This window comes from Bos indicus x Bos taurus, chromosome 4 (genome assembly GCF_003369695.1).
Source record: "Bos indicus x Bos taurus breed Angus x Brahman F1 hybrid chromosome 4, Bos_hybrid_MaternalHap_v2.0, whole genome shotgun sequence".
Lineage (NCBI taxonomy): Eukaryota > Metazoa > Chordata > Mammalia > Artiodactyla > Bovidae > Bos > Bos indicus x Bos taurus.
Genome location: NC_040079.1, coordinates 5846075 through 5862542, shown reverse-complemented (window position 1 = coordinate 5862542; position 16468 = coordinate 5846075). Strand labels below are relative to the sequence as shown.

General features: G+C 45.6%; 1 protein-coding gene across 2 annotated transcripts in view; it reads right to left on the bottom strand.

The window, feature by feature from the left end:
• Positions 1-1037: 1037 nt before the first annotated feature.
• Positions 1038-16468, bottom strand: part of RHEB (Ras homolog, mTORC1 binding) — a 53058-nt gene continuing 37627 nt past the window's right edge. For both annotated transcript variants that reach the window (XM_027538548.1, XM_027538549.1), the window contains exons 3-8: positions 14569-14636; positions 8425-8507; positions 7747-7803; positions 7592-7639; positions 6847-6928; positions 1038-1552 (exon numbers count right to left, since the gene is read on the bottom strand). In XM_027538548.1, the coding sequence (XP_027394349.1) occupies positions 1460-1552; positions 6847-6928; positions 7592-7639; positions 7747-7803; positions 8425-8507; positions 14569-14636 (431 nt within the window). In that variant the 3' untranslated portion in view covers positions 1038-1459. The remainder of the gene's footprint in view (positions 1553-6846; positions 6929-7591; positions 7640-7746; positions 7804-8424; positions 8508-14568; positions 14637-16468) is intronic.

Here is a 16468-nt window from a genome sequence, read left to right as displayed (position 1 = left end):
TGGGTTAGGCTACTGTCCACAGGGTTGCAAAGAGTTGGACACGACTGAGCGACTAACATTCACTTTTCTTTTTTCTCCACATTCAGCAGAGTACTGACACGTAATATTACACCTAAGAATAAACCCTGTTAGTAAGTAATGATACTACATTGCTAAAACCTATCTTTATTTAAATAAAAAATATTTGGTGAAGTTCTTCTAAGGCTCAAATTTCATCCTGGAATGATGAGGCAAAAACACTTCAAAGATCCAAAATAACGGCATATTCTAAAAGCATAATTTTATCATTAAAGAGTCAGTTACAAAGTGAAATCATATTTGATCAACAGAGTCAGTAACATTTCCTTAAATGTTAGAAATGGCCCTGTGAAATTTTACCTGGGAGAGGGCAGCATTTAACGTATCAGTCAACTAAGCTAGAGTTGAGTGACGGACACCAGGCAATTTCAGTCTCTGGCTGTCCTTCCAAGCTGCTCCTTTCAGAGCAGGAGGTACGTGGTCTGGGTCTGCGGGAGGTTCGTGAACACAGAAGACTGACCAGGCAATCCTTCCTGTCCTTCAAACTCCTGGAGGTTTGGGATGGGGACAGGTTAGTCTATTTCCTAAGTAAGATCCTGTCTGCTGGGGACATCAAGCTAAGTAAGAGGGACAGTGTTTCCCTACATCTCCTTCAAGTACCTAAGAGACAAGCCAGAGGGAGCCCAGAAGGCCCTCAGGAAGTCCACAGTCCCACCTGCGAGAAACACTCTACCCAAGAGGGTGCCTTTGGCGGGTATGGGGGACACAGTCATCACTGGGGAACAACTCCCCTCACAGATCTCCCCCAAGGCCACTCGACTTCAGTCAATTAGAGACCCCCTCAAATGCGGGCACTCTACCCTACTGCCCATGGCTGCCAGGTGGACTGCTTGCCTCTGTCTGTGGCCACAGCCCCCAGTGGCTCCTTGCAATCCAACCCAGAGCCTCCTGGGAGGCTGTGAGAGATGCCCTCAGGAGGACAGCTTTCCTCTTTACTAGCCACACTGAGGAGCACAAAGTTTAAGGTTTGCAGCTATTTTATTTACAAGTATACATTTAACACAATGAAATAAACACTGATATATTGAAGCCTAGTTAATAGTAGTGTAACAATATGTATCATTTGAATGATTACATTATTTTAAACAACAAACTACACTGAAAAATTAATGCGATAAAATTCTTGGTCATAATATTATTAAGAAATACAATATATAAATTGAAAATATGATTGCTCAAAATTTGAAAATGGAAGTGAACTCATTTGGACAGAGTCAGAGTTGAACATAATCTGAAAGGAGGGGGTGAGGGAGAATCTCTGACCCAAATGAAATCTTTCAGGTTAACAGAAGAGAAACGAAGCAGTTTATCGTAAAGGATGACGGGCAGTTGGCTTCCCTAGGCGGGACTGGGCCCCAGCATCCCCGGTTCTGCAGGAGAATCACATCACCGAGCAGGAAGACTTTCCTTGTGAAGCGGCCCCATCGATTTTTTCTGCCTCCAAAATTATCCTTCTAAAAACATCAACAGCAGTCTGAAAACACAGAGAAAACCAAGTGGCGTTAGTTTTAGTGGAGCCATGACCAACATGGTGTTGCAGACAGTCAGACAGGACCCAGCGACTGAAACACAACGGTGAACGTGGTTTCTGCTGGCGGGACAGGAGGAGGCCCACTGCCCAGTTCTGCGCTTGCAGGCCAGGCGTGGAGGCCACCGGCTGGAGGTGCCCCAGCGCTGCAGGAACCAGGGCTTCCACCTCCCCTGGAGACCCCCGTTTTCATCTGTCGCCACAGGAAGCTGGAGGAGCCGTCATCCCCGGGCTCCGGCCCGCTCCCCTCTGACCTTGGGGCCCAGTCTCTGCACCCCCTCACCCCTGGGGTTCTGACTGGACCAGGGCAGGGGCTCCTCCTGCCTCATACCGCACCCCACCCTTCACACCCTTTCCCCTCCCACCTCCTTAAGCCCCTCGGCTCTGACTCTGAGGCTGTCCCCCCAACCCTCCACCCAAGCCTCCGGCCTCCAGGTCCCCCTCTCTCTCCTGACGGCGCCTCCAGGGCCTGGCCCTTCATGAGGAGGAGCCCCTGTCCCTCGGGGCAGTGACCGTGACAATCCTGAAACGCCCGTTTTCAAACCCTCGTGGGGTGGCAGCTACATCCTGTCATTACCAGGCACCAGCCCCCATCCTGACTTGCAGTTCTGCTCAGTACCCTGCTGGCCAGCACCCCTCAGCCCGTTTCCCTGATCCAACCACACTTCCCTGCCCTCTCTCCCGGGCTGGCGCAGGCCCCGGGCAGTCTCTGTCCTTCCTCTCCCCGCTCTGCCATCTGCCCGCCTGCACCCACACGGGACGAAGCCGGGGGACATGCCCCCAGGGCCCCGAGTCCCAGCGCCCACCCACACTTCCCAGGTCTAGTCACCCGCCGGGATGAAGGGGTCGCGCCTCCTCCGTCCACTGGGGTCTCTGAACCTCTGCCCTGTTCTCACCCTCGCCTGACGACTGCGTTCTACACAGAAGCAGCACCCATAAGCGAACTCTGCACACTTCGTCCGCCAGTGACCACACCCTTGAGTCTGGGCTCACCCACTCTGGCTCGCGCTTTCCTAGGATGGAATAACGGAGGCAGCCCTAGGCAAGCCCCAGCCAGCCTGCGGCCCAACGCGCTTGTCTACCCGAGGCCACTGGCTTCAGCAAGCATCCCTCTTTCCGAATTATCCATTCCCCTCCTTTGCCATGACGAAGCAGGCACGTTGGTATTTATTCCATCCTAAGAAAAATGCACAGAAAAATGTGTGGAAAGATGCATGCCAAACTCTTACAAAGAGAGTACAGTGTGCCTGGAATCTGGCTTTCTAGATAAATCTTAGCACTCTTGATTACCTGTGTGGTCTGTCTCTGCCAAAGTGCACTCTCTTTCATCAGACTGCTGGAATACAGTTTGTGAAGGCCTCCACAGAAAATAAGCCAAAACTGCAAACACATCTCATAGTTCAGTAATAGTCAAAGTGCAGTATTTGCACTGACTTGATAAATTTTTTTTAAAACCACTGTGCATTTTGTTATCAACAAATCTGACTCAATTACACTGAGGACAGTTTATTTTAAAATACTGGATTTTTGGTTAGTACCAAGCTACACTTGAAAATTTATCAATAAAAAATTCAAGCAATTTACACAGACTGGTCTCTAATCGTGTGACTACTGATAAGGTGTCTCTTACTAGAATCTCTCTCTTCCTACACACAGACCAAGAGTAGTAAGCATCCCAGTACGGAGTACCTGTGTGGACCAGAATCACCTACACCTCTCATGTACAGAGGTCAGAGGGACTTGGTTACTCCCACCTGATGGGGAGCAGATTCGATGACAAGGTGAGACAAGGTCCCAGGAGCCATGACCGAGGGCTGAGAAGTGTCCATACAACTGTGAGGACTGCAGCTTTCCAAGGATACACATACCATCACTGTATGTACCTAACTGGGGTGCAAGAATCTTTCTGCCTTAACGGATTACTTCACGTCTGATAAGGCGTCTGCTGATCTGATAAAGATGCTCAAGCAACCAAGGCGATGGCGAGTGGGGTCATCTGACCCTCGAGCTTGTCTGGGATGTTTGAGGCCACCATACTGCACCCTTATCTTCTTTTAGAGTTTAGGCTGATATCAGATACATCTGCTAAATTTATCAGAACTTTTAAAGAATCACAGCAGTTGGAATTTTTTCATTTTAACTTTAAGCCTTGAGCACAATTCCATCTTTCCTCCAGATACCAAAAAAGCAGTACTGTCTTCTAAATGAAACTGAAAGGTCAAAGAGTAAATCTATCCAGAACTGTATTAAGAACCTCAAGCTACACTAAAGTATAACATAAACCAGACAGGACAGGCCTGCATCCTCAGACCAAAATGGAGTTCAGCAACAAACCCTAAGCCAACTAGGCCACTCTCAGTGACCACAACCCTAGGTCACTCTCAAAAGATAAACTAGCCTGAGGTTTACCAGGCAATTCCTCTTGATTACACGGAGGCAGGTCCATGAAGTGTCTACACTTTGAGGCCGCTGGAAAGAGTAAGAAAGGAACCGCCAGACACGTCCCGAGCAACACACACACACGACACACAGCACAGGGACCACGGGCCCCAAGGAGAGCGGAGCGGCTGCTGGCGCCTGCGTGACTGTCAAGTCGAAGAGAGTAACTGCTCCTGGATCCTGGGATTTTCTCCAAAGAGAACCAAAGCAGAGGGAAGCCAGTAAACGGACCAGAGAAAGTGTAGGGCGTTTCAGCCGCACTCCTCACCCCGGAACATGTTTCAGCTGAGATACAGCTGTCACCAAACATACGCTCCACGTGTACAACGCAGCGACTCGACGCGAGTACGCACTGGGAAAGGACCACTGCACCAAGTCTGGTTCACAGTCAGCATTCGTTTCTTCTTGTGATGAGAACTTTTAGGATCCACTCTTTTCTTAGCCGTTTGCAAATATACTGCATAGTCACCACGCTGTATATCATATCCCCAAGACTCATTTTATAGCCTGTAGTTTATACTTTCTGACCACCTTCACATCTTTATAATGTAAACTTTCAAGCACACAGAAAAATGGGGTCAACTGTGTAACAACCATTGGGCTCCGCTCCCGAGTTCACCAAATGTTAACGTCTGTGCTGTATTTGCTTGCTCTCCCTCTATCCATCTACCCATCTATTCCCTCTGAAACTAAGTAGCAGGCATTATGAAACTTGGCCCCTAAATACTCTGGTTCGCATTTGCTAAGAATAAGGATGTAGTTTCTTCCTAATCCCAACACCATCACCACTCCTAAGACAATCATTTCCAAAACATACTTGACTCTCTCCAACGGACTGGAAATGTCTTTTATACCAGCCATTTTAGACCAGATCCATTTTACACCAGGTTCACAGAGACATTTAAATACAGAACAGTCTCCATCTCTCCCTCAGGAATACTATCATCTCTGCTACACTTTGGGTCAGGCACAGGCCTTGTCTTCTCATCTATCAGAAAGCATGGTACAGAGGACTAGATTTGGGTTAAATTTAAAATTCAGTCCAAGTTTTTACACCATCTGAAGTACAGAGTGATCATAAAAGGTTATTCACCTTTTGGACCTTAAATGCCTCACTTATAAAATGAGACAGATCAACTAGATGATCTGAAGGGTACATAAGACACCCAATGTTTAGTTTAATTCAGTTAGAGACAACACAGTGTCTCTCAGCTCTTATTATCTGAATTCTCACTGTGTGTGTGTGTGTCTGTGTGTGTGTGTGTGTGTGTTAGTTGCTCAGTTGTGTCTGACTCGGAGGACTATAGTCCGCCAGGCTCCTCTGTCCACTGAATTCTCTAGGCAAGAATACTGGAGTAGGTTGCCATTCCCTTCTCCAGGGGATCTTTCCAACCCAGGGATTGAACCTGGGTATCCTGGATTGCAGGCAGATTCTCTACCGTCTGAGCCACCAGGGTCTGCACTCAGAAACTAAACGACTGGAGATAAATGTCTTGCTATCTACAGCCCAGGAGGCAACTGCATAGATTTAAGTTCCCTCACCTGCTGACACGGGGACAAACAGATCTGCCTGTCAGGGGATCCCTGGGTTGACCAGGCACCCACTAGAAACAGAACTACTGTCTGTACAAATTATGGAGAACAGAAAGCTCAGTGATACTATCCTTGAATCTCAGGATGAAACAAAGGGGATAAGCAAGAAGAAACTAATTTTGGCTGGAGGACTCCTGAGGGCCAAGGAGGAGGTGGGAATTGAGAAGCGTTTCCAAGGGCAGGGGTCTTGGTGGGGAGAGGGGGCGGAGCTGGGGAAGGACAGCCCACTGTCCTTCTCCCAACCCCCAAACTGTAGTTTTCTCACAAAAATGCAAGCCAATTCATTTTACCTGAGGATCAGACAAGATAACGTGTTGAAAAGACTTTAAGTATGCAGCTAATCATGTTAGAGAACCGTGAGCGCACAGGGGAGGCATCTGCAAGCACCACGGTGTTGAGGGGAGAGGGAGGGGTTTGGTGGGCCTGCCAAGCGCAGGATGCGGTGGAAGAAGAAACTGGAAAAGTGTGATTCACACCCTGCACTCATCACCACGCTGAGCACTTTGAGGCTTGTTCGACAGACGGGCAACCCACTGACAGTTTTTAGGTGAGTGACATCATCTGATCTGCAGCGAACAGAAACACTGGTGAGAATGTGGAGGTGGGAGGCAAGCTGGGCCGCTCTGGGTCTCAAGGAAGGAAGAGGAAAAAGAGGACACGGGAAGCCTGCTGACAGAGAACTGACATCCCTCCTCACACAGGCCTGAAAAGGAGCAGCTACTTGCAGGGCTGACGCTGGTGAAGCATGCTTGCGGAATGGTTCTCACTGGTTTCTATGTTTAAAAACAACACATACATCTCATTCAGTTTTACCCAAGACAAAAAGGGGGGAGGCACAACAACCAAACTGCCAAAGTGACTTCAAATTATTCTTGTTTCTCTTCCACGCCTGGACTTAGTTCTGTACCAGCCTTCAGCATGAAACAAAAATAAGACTACGTGTTCGCAAAGCAAGTATTGCCTTCACGCTAATTAATATCTATTTATCATACAAATATTCTAGGTCCCATCATACTTAGAACACTGACTGAATTAAAATATCAACAGCCTTTTATCTTCCTAAAGCAACCCAGAGCTGGGTACTTGAGATGGTGGGAGGAGGAAGACTGAACAGGAGTGATGGAGACGGCACGGAAACGCTGACTCAGCAACACACACGCCCACGACTGAGGGGATACAGGTCAGCGTGAGTTTTCAAAACCACGTACCTGATTTTCTTTAGCAGATGATTCCAAAAACGCTGCGTTCCAAGACTCTGCTAACGCTTTCCCTTCTTCATAACTGATCACCCTAATGGAAACAGAAAATTTTAATCGAAGTACTTTGCTCTTTACCACGTAAGGTGTGTGTAACTAACTGATGAGGCAGTTGGCTCAGTCTCATCCAGAGCACACGCAGAGTCTCTCCGCCACCCCGAGCTGGGGCAGGGCGGACACTGCCTGACGGGGCTGCCCAGCTCCTGCAAATCCCCTATGGTTCAGAGAACAGAACTCCAGGACTCTGGCCTCCGAAATAGTCGACTCCTTTCTCAGCAGCTCGGCTGTAAGCCCCCCTAGACAGGCAATTCTGAAAGGGCCCACAGTGCCCCCCTGCTGCCCATGGGCTGGGTCTTCCTCCAGATGCTGAGCTCCCCAGGAACAGGGTCCTCAGCCTGGTGCTCAGAAAACTGTGTGGACTAAACCAGCACTACCACTGTCTTTTTAGTCTGCTTTGTGCAAAACGGTAAAAGCATCTGAAGATAATTTTCTACAGTGTGTGCCCTCTTTTTAAGAGGAAACATTTTCCACGATGGGTGAGAATTTTTTACTGCAGTTTTGTCTCTGTTATGCAGTCATCGCCACACTTCTGAAAACAGAAATGCTACAGCTAAAAATATTCTGGCTTTAAGAACAATTAAAAACAGAACCTCAGTGACTACATCCCTTTATATAGCAGTATTTAGAAGCTACATACCTTTCCATATGTAGGTCTTTCTTATTCCCGACCAACATAATAGGTATCCTGTTAACACAAGGGGAAAAAAAGCCAATTTTTTTAGTCAGTGCCTGAATTGATTGTTCAGATGATACTAGTATATCTGAAAAAAGAGATAAACTATTGCTACTTACTGTACTTTCCCCACCATATCCAACAATTTACCATGGATAACTTTGATCACTTCAAAGCTATAAAACAAAAAGCATGAAATCAGGCACCCATTTTAGTGGTGACATTCTAAAATGGTTGTTATTGATATTTATATTGGTAACAGTAGACTCACCCTTTTAATATAAAGTAAACTGAACACAAGGAATTCCTTTATTTTTTCCTAGCACTCTTTTTCACGTTTATGTATTCAACACTCAGCAGCCCTTACTGAGAATATTCAAGGTGGAATAGGCAAGATACTTAAATTGGAACGTTTACAACTGGGCTGATTTAATCTCTGAATAAAACATTTGTAGAACGTTCCTTAGCAATCAGCCCATGCTCTACACTAATAAGGTACAAACACAGAAAAATAAATCAATTAAGTATTTCCCATTTTAATTAGTAGGAAAGCTCAGATCATGTTCATTCACTATTCTGGGCAGTCTGAGGTAAGACATGGTTTTTTATTCCACTGGTGCAAAAGAATATCTAATGGGATAATTTTTTCCCTTAACAACCTGTTTGCTCCACCAGACAACCACTAAAAACCATTAAAGTCTGATTGTTACTACTGCCAATTCCAGCATAATCCCTCAGAAAGATTAACGTCACCTAAGCACGGCAAATAAACTCAAGCAAGAAGAAGCAGGCCTTACCTTTTGATTGATGTAACAGAATACACAAGAATATAGCCATTAATATCTATGGAGTATGTCTGAGGAAAGATGGAATATTCATCCTGTGGAAGAAAAAATAATTACATTTGAATAAAGTCTTCACATGGGGCTTCCCTGGTGGCTCAGTGGTAAAGAGTTTGCCTGCAATGCAGGAGACCGGGGTTGGATCCCTGGGTCAGGAAGACCCCCTGGAGGAGGAAATGGCTGCCCACTCTAGTGTTCTTGCCTGGGAGGAGCCTGCCAGGCTACTGTCCATGGAGTCATGAGAGAGTCAGACACTCTAAGCAATTAAACAACAACGAAGTCTTTATACAGGGTAACAAGCAATCTGGACCATCACACGGTCAAAGAGATCAAAGCAAGCAGAAAGCAGATTATTTTAGAGATATAGCTTTTATACACCCAAGATTTAAGGCTGGTTTGGGGGCAGTAATATGCTTTAAGCCAATACTGGTAAATGGCTCAGGCTAGTCTAAGACTTTCTAGGGATGGCTAACGTCTTGCAGTTTGTGAGAGACAGAAGGAATGAAAAGACTGGCTACGTGATCCTGTGTCAAGGAAAAGCACCACCACATTTCTTATGGACATTAAAACCCAGAGTCCCTTAGGCCTTGCAGAAAATTCACGTGTGCTCTAGTTTATCCATCAATGTGTGTTTTCACCTATTTCCCTCACGTGAGTCACAATGGCCTGAGCCCAGTCCATGGTCATTAGTGGGCTGCTTCAGGCTGACTGAAGAAACACCAGACTCAAGTCAGCATAACTCAGGCTTTTTAGGATCGAATGAGCTGTTTATTGAGCAACTTTAGGAATTAAAGGCACACCTTACACCACTGCCCATTAGGACCAGTTTTGTAAAGCTTTATGAAGAACCCTGGCGCTTTGTGTACATAATTATTTAAAGCGCACGAAAGTGGCTAACGTGAATGCAGGATTCAAGAGCGCCACTGTCTGGTACAAACATTTCCTGCTTCAGCTGAAATACAGCTGCTACTATGCCATCCCATCCCAAGCTCTACTGTAGGAAAATCACACCAAGCCGTCCTCACATCAAGTAACTGTCTCTGTTAACTGTGCAAGTCCAGTGTGGTTATGACAATGACCCTGAATCACTACCCCATGCTAATGTGTTTTTAAAAAAAGAGAACTACCAATGCTCTGATATTAATCAGATAATAGCATTTCAACATCACAGAGCTTACTACATATGCAAAGTAAAACCATTAATTATTAGTACAGTTATGATTAAGTTTAATTCACTTTAGTGATGTTGAAAATCAAATTATTAATGGAATGACAGATCTTTCTACCCAGATTAAAACAAAATTTCAAATGCTTTTAGTAGAGAGTTCAGTGACAGTAGACTCAAAGTTAAAAATTTCATCATTTTCAAGAGGCACAGTGTGAAAAAAGTAGTAAGAAAGTAAAATGGAGGAAAAAGACCCTCAGCTTTAACAGTGACCAAAGAAGACAAAATTCCTAGGAATAAAACCTAAGAAAATAGAAGTGTAATATATGGTCCAGCTGAAGAAAATCTTAAGATAGTCCTAAAAGATAAAAAGACTTAAATCAGCTGAAGAGTGTGCCACAGACTTCAGCAAGAATATGCAGACTCGTAAGGATACCTATTAATTAATCCTAAATTATACACGAATGTAACATACTCCTGATGAAAAGTGTACTTCCTGAGAAAGAACAGCAACGGCATAGCAGGTGGATGGAAACCATAGAGCTAGAGATTGAAACAGAGCAGGATTACTCATGAATGGAGCAGACTGGGAAGTCTGCAAAGCCCCAAACAGATCCAGGAAGCAGGCATATAACACTGGCATTTCAAATCCGTACGGATGAAAGGTAACCTTCAGCTAAACGTACGGCGAACAAATGCAGAGCCACCTGGGGGTAAACGACTACCCTGGATCTCTACCTCACACCTTAGCAAGGGCGTACTCCAGAGGAGTCAAAGGCTTGCAGATGAAAACTGACTGTGCACACGGTGGACGGGAGAATTAAAAACAAACAAACAACGGTCTTGGCTCAAAAGGGATTAATCAACTCAACTATATGAAAATGAAGAAGTTCTTCACGGCTCAAAGTCTTTCAAACAAAAGGAAGACTGAAAACAAAACCTCAAAGTGCAGCTCATATACTAAATGCTAATTTTCTTCACATATTAAGGGATTTTTATAATCAGCAAGCAAAGACCATCCTGCCAAAAGACAAGGGTGAGGGATGTGAACAGACAAGATAATTTACAAAACGGAAATAAAAATGTCCTCAAACACAGGAAAATAAGATCAAATTCCTTAATAAGAAAGACAATTAAAATGACACTGGGATACTATTTTTCACCCAGCAGACTGGCAAATATAAAAAAAATTGGTTACACATCGTGATGGTGAGGCTCCAGGGAAACAGGCAGTCCAGCTGCCTGCTGCCAAGCAGGTGACCCTGTGGGTCCAGGAGCCCCCGACCCAGGAAGTCTTCTTCTATACGTGCCAGACATAACCAGCTTTCTAAAGCAATACAAGGTACTGACTGCAGCACTGCTGGCGGCCGGACCGGAAACAACCTAAGGGCTGACCACCAGTCACGTGGTGACGCATCCTGGGCTTCTGAGGCAGCTCGGTGGCAAAAACCCTGCCTGCCAGTGCAGATGTGGATTCAGTCCCTGGGTCAGGAAGATCCCCTGGGGAAGGAAATGACAACCCACCCCAGCATTCTTCGCCTGGGAAATCCCACGGGCAGGGAGTCTGGTGGGCTACAGGCCACGGGTCGCAGAGTCGGACATGACTTACTGACTAAACAACAAAGGATATATCCAAACAATGGGCTAGTATACAGTCCTGGCGGGGCAGGCAGGGCGGGCTGTCTGTACATAGTCAAAATAGTCTCCAAGATGGAGACACAGAAACACATTACTTTTTGTGTAGAAAATAAAAGAAAAAACTTGAAATATATTTGCATGTTCATGTATAAAAGAGCTTGGAAGCATTTACTAAAAACTTACAATGGGTTACTGCTGGCAGAGGAAAGCTAAGACAGCTATAGTAGAAAGATTTGACTATTTACCTTTTTGCGTTATTTCATTTCTATTAACATGTACATGTATTTCTAGATGACCTTAAAAGACAACAAAAAAGCGGGGGGCGGGGGGGGCGGCGCGCGGGAATTTGACATTAAAATTGACTGTCTCTAACTCACTTGTCATGAGCTTACTTAAACTAGACCAAAACAAAATATTTCATGCAAACTAAAAATAACCAACTTGTATTTACTATGTTCATCACGATCCCTAGCTGGGCAATTAAATCAGCTGCATAAAATAAATAAACTACTAAATAAACAGTACTTGCTATCAAATATTTAATTCAGTCCAGTTCAGTCCTTCAGTCGTGTCCGACTCTTTGCGACCCCATAAATCGCAGCACGCCAGGCCTCCCTGTCCATCACCAGCTCCCGGAGTTTACTGAAACTCATGTCCATAGAGTCGCTGATGCCATCCAGCCATCTCATCCTCTGTCGTCCCCTTCTCCTCCTGCCCCCAATCCCTCCCAGCATCAGGGTCTTTTCCAACGAGTCAACTCTTCACATGAGGTGGCCAAAGTACTGGAGTTTCAGCTTTAGCATCAGTCCTTCCAAAGAACACCCAGGACTGATCTCCTTTAGGATGGACTGGTTGGATCTTCTTGCAGTCCAAGGGACTCTCAAGAGTCTTCTCCAACACCACAGTTCAAAAGCATCAATTCTTCGGCGCTCAGCTTTCTTCACAGTCCAACTCTCACATCCATACATGACCACTGGAAAAAACCATAGCCTTGACTGGAAGGACCTTTGTTGGCAAAGTCATGTCTCTGCTTTTCAATATGCTATCTAGGTTGGTCATAACTTTCCTTCCAAGGAGTAAGCATCTTTTATTTATGGCTGCGATCACCATTTGCAGTGATTTTGGAGCCCCCCAAAATAAAGTCTGACACTGTTTCCACTGTTTCCCCATCTATTTCCCATGAAGTGATGGGACCAGATGCCATGATCTTCGTTTTCTGAATACTGCTATACAGTAATTGATTACATATAATTTTACTCCTCAAATGCCTGAGTGAACAAATGTATTACAGACTGCTTTTACGGAAACTGCCCTTTAATCATTCTTCCTTGCTACCACAGTCTTAACCCCAGACCCAGCCCACAGGAGTCCAATTTAAAAAGAGCTCTTGGAGCAGTAAATGTAAGTGCCATGCCATCCAATTTCTACAGAAAGAGGGTGGGACCGTGACACAAGAAATACTGCCCTGGCTGTCCCATCCTGAGTGGTACATAAACACAGCACAGCCTTTAACGGTCTCCCAAGTGTGAATACAGCCTTTAGGAACTATTAGCTGCAATGAGAACAAATTATTCAAAGCACCTCATCTGGGTATAATCTGTGCAGAGATTCTCTAAATATTTTGAGCCAGTGGTAACAAAATCCAAAGGAGCGAGACAGCAGGGCTCAGGACTTAGCCCACACTCCTATCACACTCACACCAGACACAGTCCCTGAGAGCTCTGGCCCTCTCGGGGTCATTCTTTGTATCACTCCATCATTAAAACAGTTAATGGCAAAGTGTACGTTTATACTTCAGAGCAAAACAAAACCTCATAGAACACACTCAGAATAAGGCCCTACCCCAGGGGCTCTTCTACACTGGTTTCTAAGCCACGTAATCAGTCATCTATGAGGCCGGTCGCTGGTGAAGATTTCTGTTGTTTCTCTTGTTCCAGTAGGCTCCCACTCTGCAATGGGCAGGGACTGCATTGACTGAAAGCCTAGAATGGCTCTCTCTAAGAAAACCCCATGAGGTCACGGACGTTGAGTGAACGAGCTGGGTGTTACAGCTCTGGGACACACACATTTGCTGTATCTGAAGCTTCCAGAAAGGAAACTCCAGGATGCCAAAATGACTCAATACAGCTATTCTCTTGCTTCACTGGGGGGGGGGGGGGGGGGCGGGGGGTGGTGGTGGTGGGGGGTGCGGTTTACACTTTCCTTCTTCTTTCACTTCAAAATATGAAGCAGAGGGAATCATTCCAAACCCAGAAGGCAGGCCGCATCCTTCTAGGTCTATCCGTTTTCCCAGGTTCCAGAAAAAAAGCCTCCATTTAACATGGCAGACAGTCTACCTGACTCTCACCTGCCTGCCAGTCTGATCCTCTGTTGATTCTAAGACACAAGGTGGCATGCCAGCGTCTTTACAGGTCCCAGCCTCAAGGCAGGTCATAAATTCAGCTGAACAAAGCAGTTTTTAATCAAAGTAGGACTGGGTGATATGTAATGGGGAAGATGAGCTGTCAAAGGGTTCTCTCTGTTCCTTTGAAGTTCTCTTCTTTTATCCTTTGCATGCATGCTAAGCTGCTTCAGTTATGCCCAACTCTTCGAGACCCCATGGACTGTAGCCCGCCAGAATCCTCTGCCCGTGGGATTCTCCAGGCAAGAATACTGGAGTGGGCTGCCATACCCTCCCCAGGGGATTTTCCTGACCCAGGGATCCAACTCCCATCTCTTATGTCTCCTGCACTGGCAGGTGGATTCTTCACCACTGGTGCCAGCGACCACTCGCCACCTTCACTGTCACATTAACCTGTGAATATCTTTTGGGGGGAGGGGTTCCTTACCTTTGGCAATTACTGTCTAGCAAGGAAAACTGACACTCTTTAATCTTGTAATCATATAATAAATCCAGACAACCGGCTTGTTTCTGCCCTATACCTTTCCCATGCCTTTTCCCCTGGAAAAGATCTACTTTTGTTCTTAATGTAGAAGGAGATGTATTTCAAAGGGAGGAAAAGCACTGATGTGATCCTCTGATATGGAATCAATGTTTAGAAAATAGAAAACTATCCTGTAATAAATATAAACCTTTACAATGTCATCATGAATATATTCAAAACAAATTCTGAAGTAGAAAAACAAGCTAATTATTTGAAAAAACTTCCGTTAAGTCTCTTTGAAAAGACAAAGCAGACAGCCTACTGATGTCTAAACACACAAAATCACAGGGGCTCTCTTGGCATCGTCCTTGTGCTTACGAATCAGTAGCAGGGCCAGGATGCCAGACATGCTGTACGGATTCTGACACTTACCTGCCCAGCTGTGTCCACAAGTTGAAGATGATACTCCTGTCCATTTACTGTGATCAATTTTGTGAAAGCTACAGTGAAAAAGGAATTAAAGTATTTGTTAGCTGGAAAAAAACGAACTTTCGATCACTGAAAGCTTGAATAATGACAACCAATTAAGCAGAGTCCTTAATAATCTCATAAAACGATCCCAGAAAACAAAAAGACTGTCCAAGTTAATAGACTCTTCCCTTCTTCCATTATTTAACTAAGCAGTGACAACTTACGAAAACCAACGTCAGGCAAACCTCGAACTGTTTTCAGAGAAACTGAGAGCAGACAATACTTCATATCTTATACAAAGCAGTTTGAATACTCTGTGGACAGCCCTCTTGTGAAAAAGTGCAACATATAAAGTCTGAGGTCTAGAATGGATCCAAAGCACACAACTTTTCATTAATTTATAGCAAGTCTGGTGTCAGAACACAAAGAGCTAATATTAACTGAAGTGCTAAGAACTTCCAGTGCATAAAAAATTAAACAATTTTATCGAGAAATAGAACGGCACAGAATAGATGTTCTTTGTGAAGTCACCACTCTGACTTGGCTTAAGGCTGGAAGCAATTTGTCACAACTGCTTTTCCCTATCAGGGGGGTGGGTGGGAATCAGACTCAAATCACTTAGGGAAAGTTCATAATTCTAAGGAGAAAGAGAGCAAACAAATAGAGATGAAAGAGGAAAGAACTATTAATAGTAATAGGCTATGAACCCCTGGTAAATAACCATCTGAGCCCTGGTAAATAAATGGAACAGATTTCTTCTGCACACCCCAGGCCCAGCATCTTGACTCAGCCTGAGTCCTCAGTCTCCTGGCTGGCCCCCTACCTGACTGGAGTGGCCAACAGAATCCACCCCTTGCACCACTGAGAAAGGACCCACTTCTGCCACAGACGAAAGAGAAAGCAAAAAGTGACTGATAAAAATCCTGAGAGAAAGCTGTGAAGAGGAGGAGAGATCTTACGTCAAGGATGAATTCGCCTGGGAGAGAAAGGCTCGCCCCCAAGACAAGCGATAGTCGAAGAGACTCATCCTAGCACCAAGTCTTTCTGACTCGACTAGGGTGGGGCTAGAATCAGGGAAGCGAGAATCGCAGAGCAGACCACCCAAGCCGGCTGCCACACTATCATTCCTGTGCTCTTTCTGAAAACCATCACTTCAGTGAAATCATCACACTGGATGAAAACTGAATCAGAATATATCAAGAGAGGGAGTACCCAAGATAAACTGCTTTCATCACTTCTAAGAAAAAAATGCTACTGTACTCTTCCCCCATCCTAAAGGAGATCAGTCCTGGGTGTTCTTTGGAAGGAATGATGCTGGAGCTGAAACTCCAGTACTTTGGCCACCTCATTCGAAGAGTTGACTCACTGGAAAAGACTCTGATGCTGGGAGGGATTGGGGGCAGGAGGAGAAGGGGACGACAGAGGATGAGATGGCTGGATGGCATCACCGACTCGATGGACGTGAGTCTGAGTGAACTCCGGGACTTGGTGATGGACAGGGAGGCCTGGCGTGCTGCAACTCATGGGGTCGCAAAGAATCAGACACGACTGAGCGACTGAACTGAACTCCTCCCCTACGCTGTAACCCTGAATTTGGGGTGCACAGCGGACTGACTGTGCTCCTGATCCCTGTGAGCCGGGGGCAGTCGTGGTGTGCTGTGTGAAGACCTGCCCCCTCCCCATCACACTCAGTCACGTGAGACCAGAAGCACATCTGAGACTCCATGGAAGCTCTGTCAGGGATGCTGGTGAGCAAGAAGCTCAAGATCACCGAGACAGAACATTCATTGCTCAGGAACTCTTTCCTGGGGACCGGTGATCACCGCCAGCACTATTCCAGGTGTTCAAGATACTGCAGTCT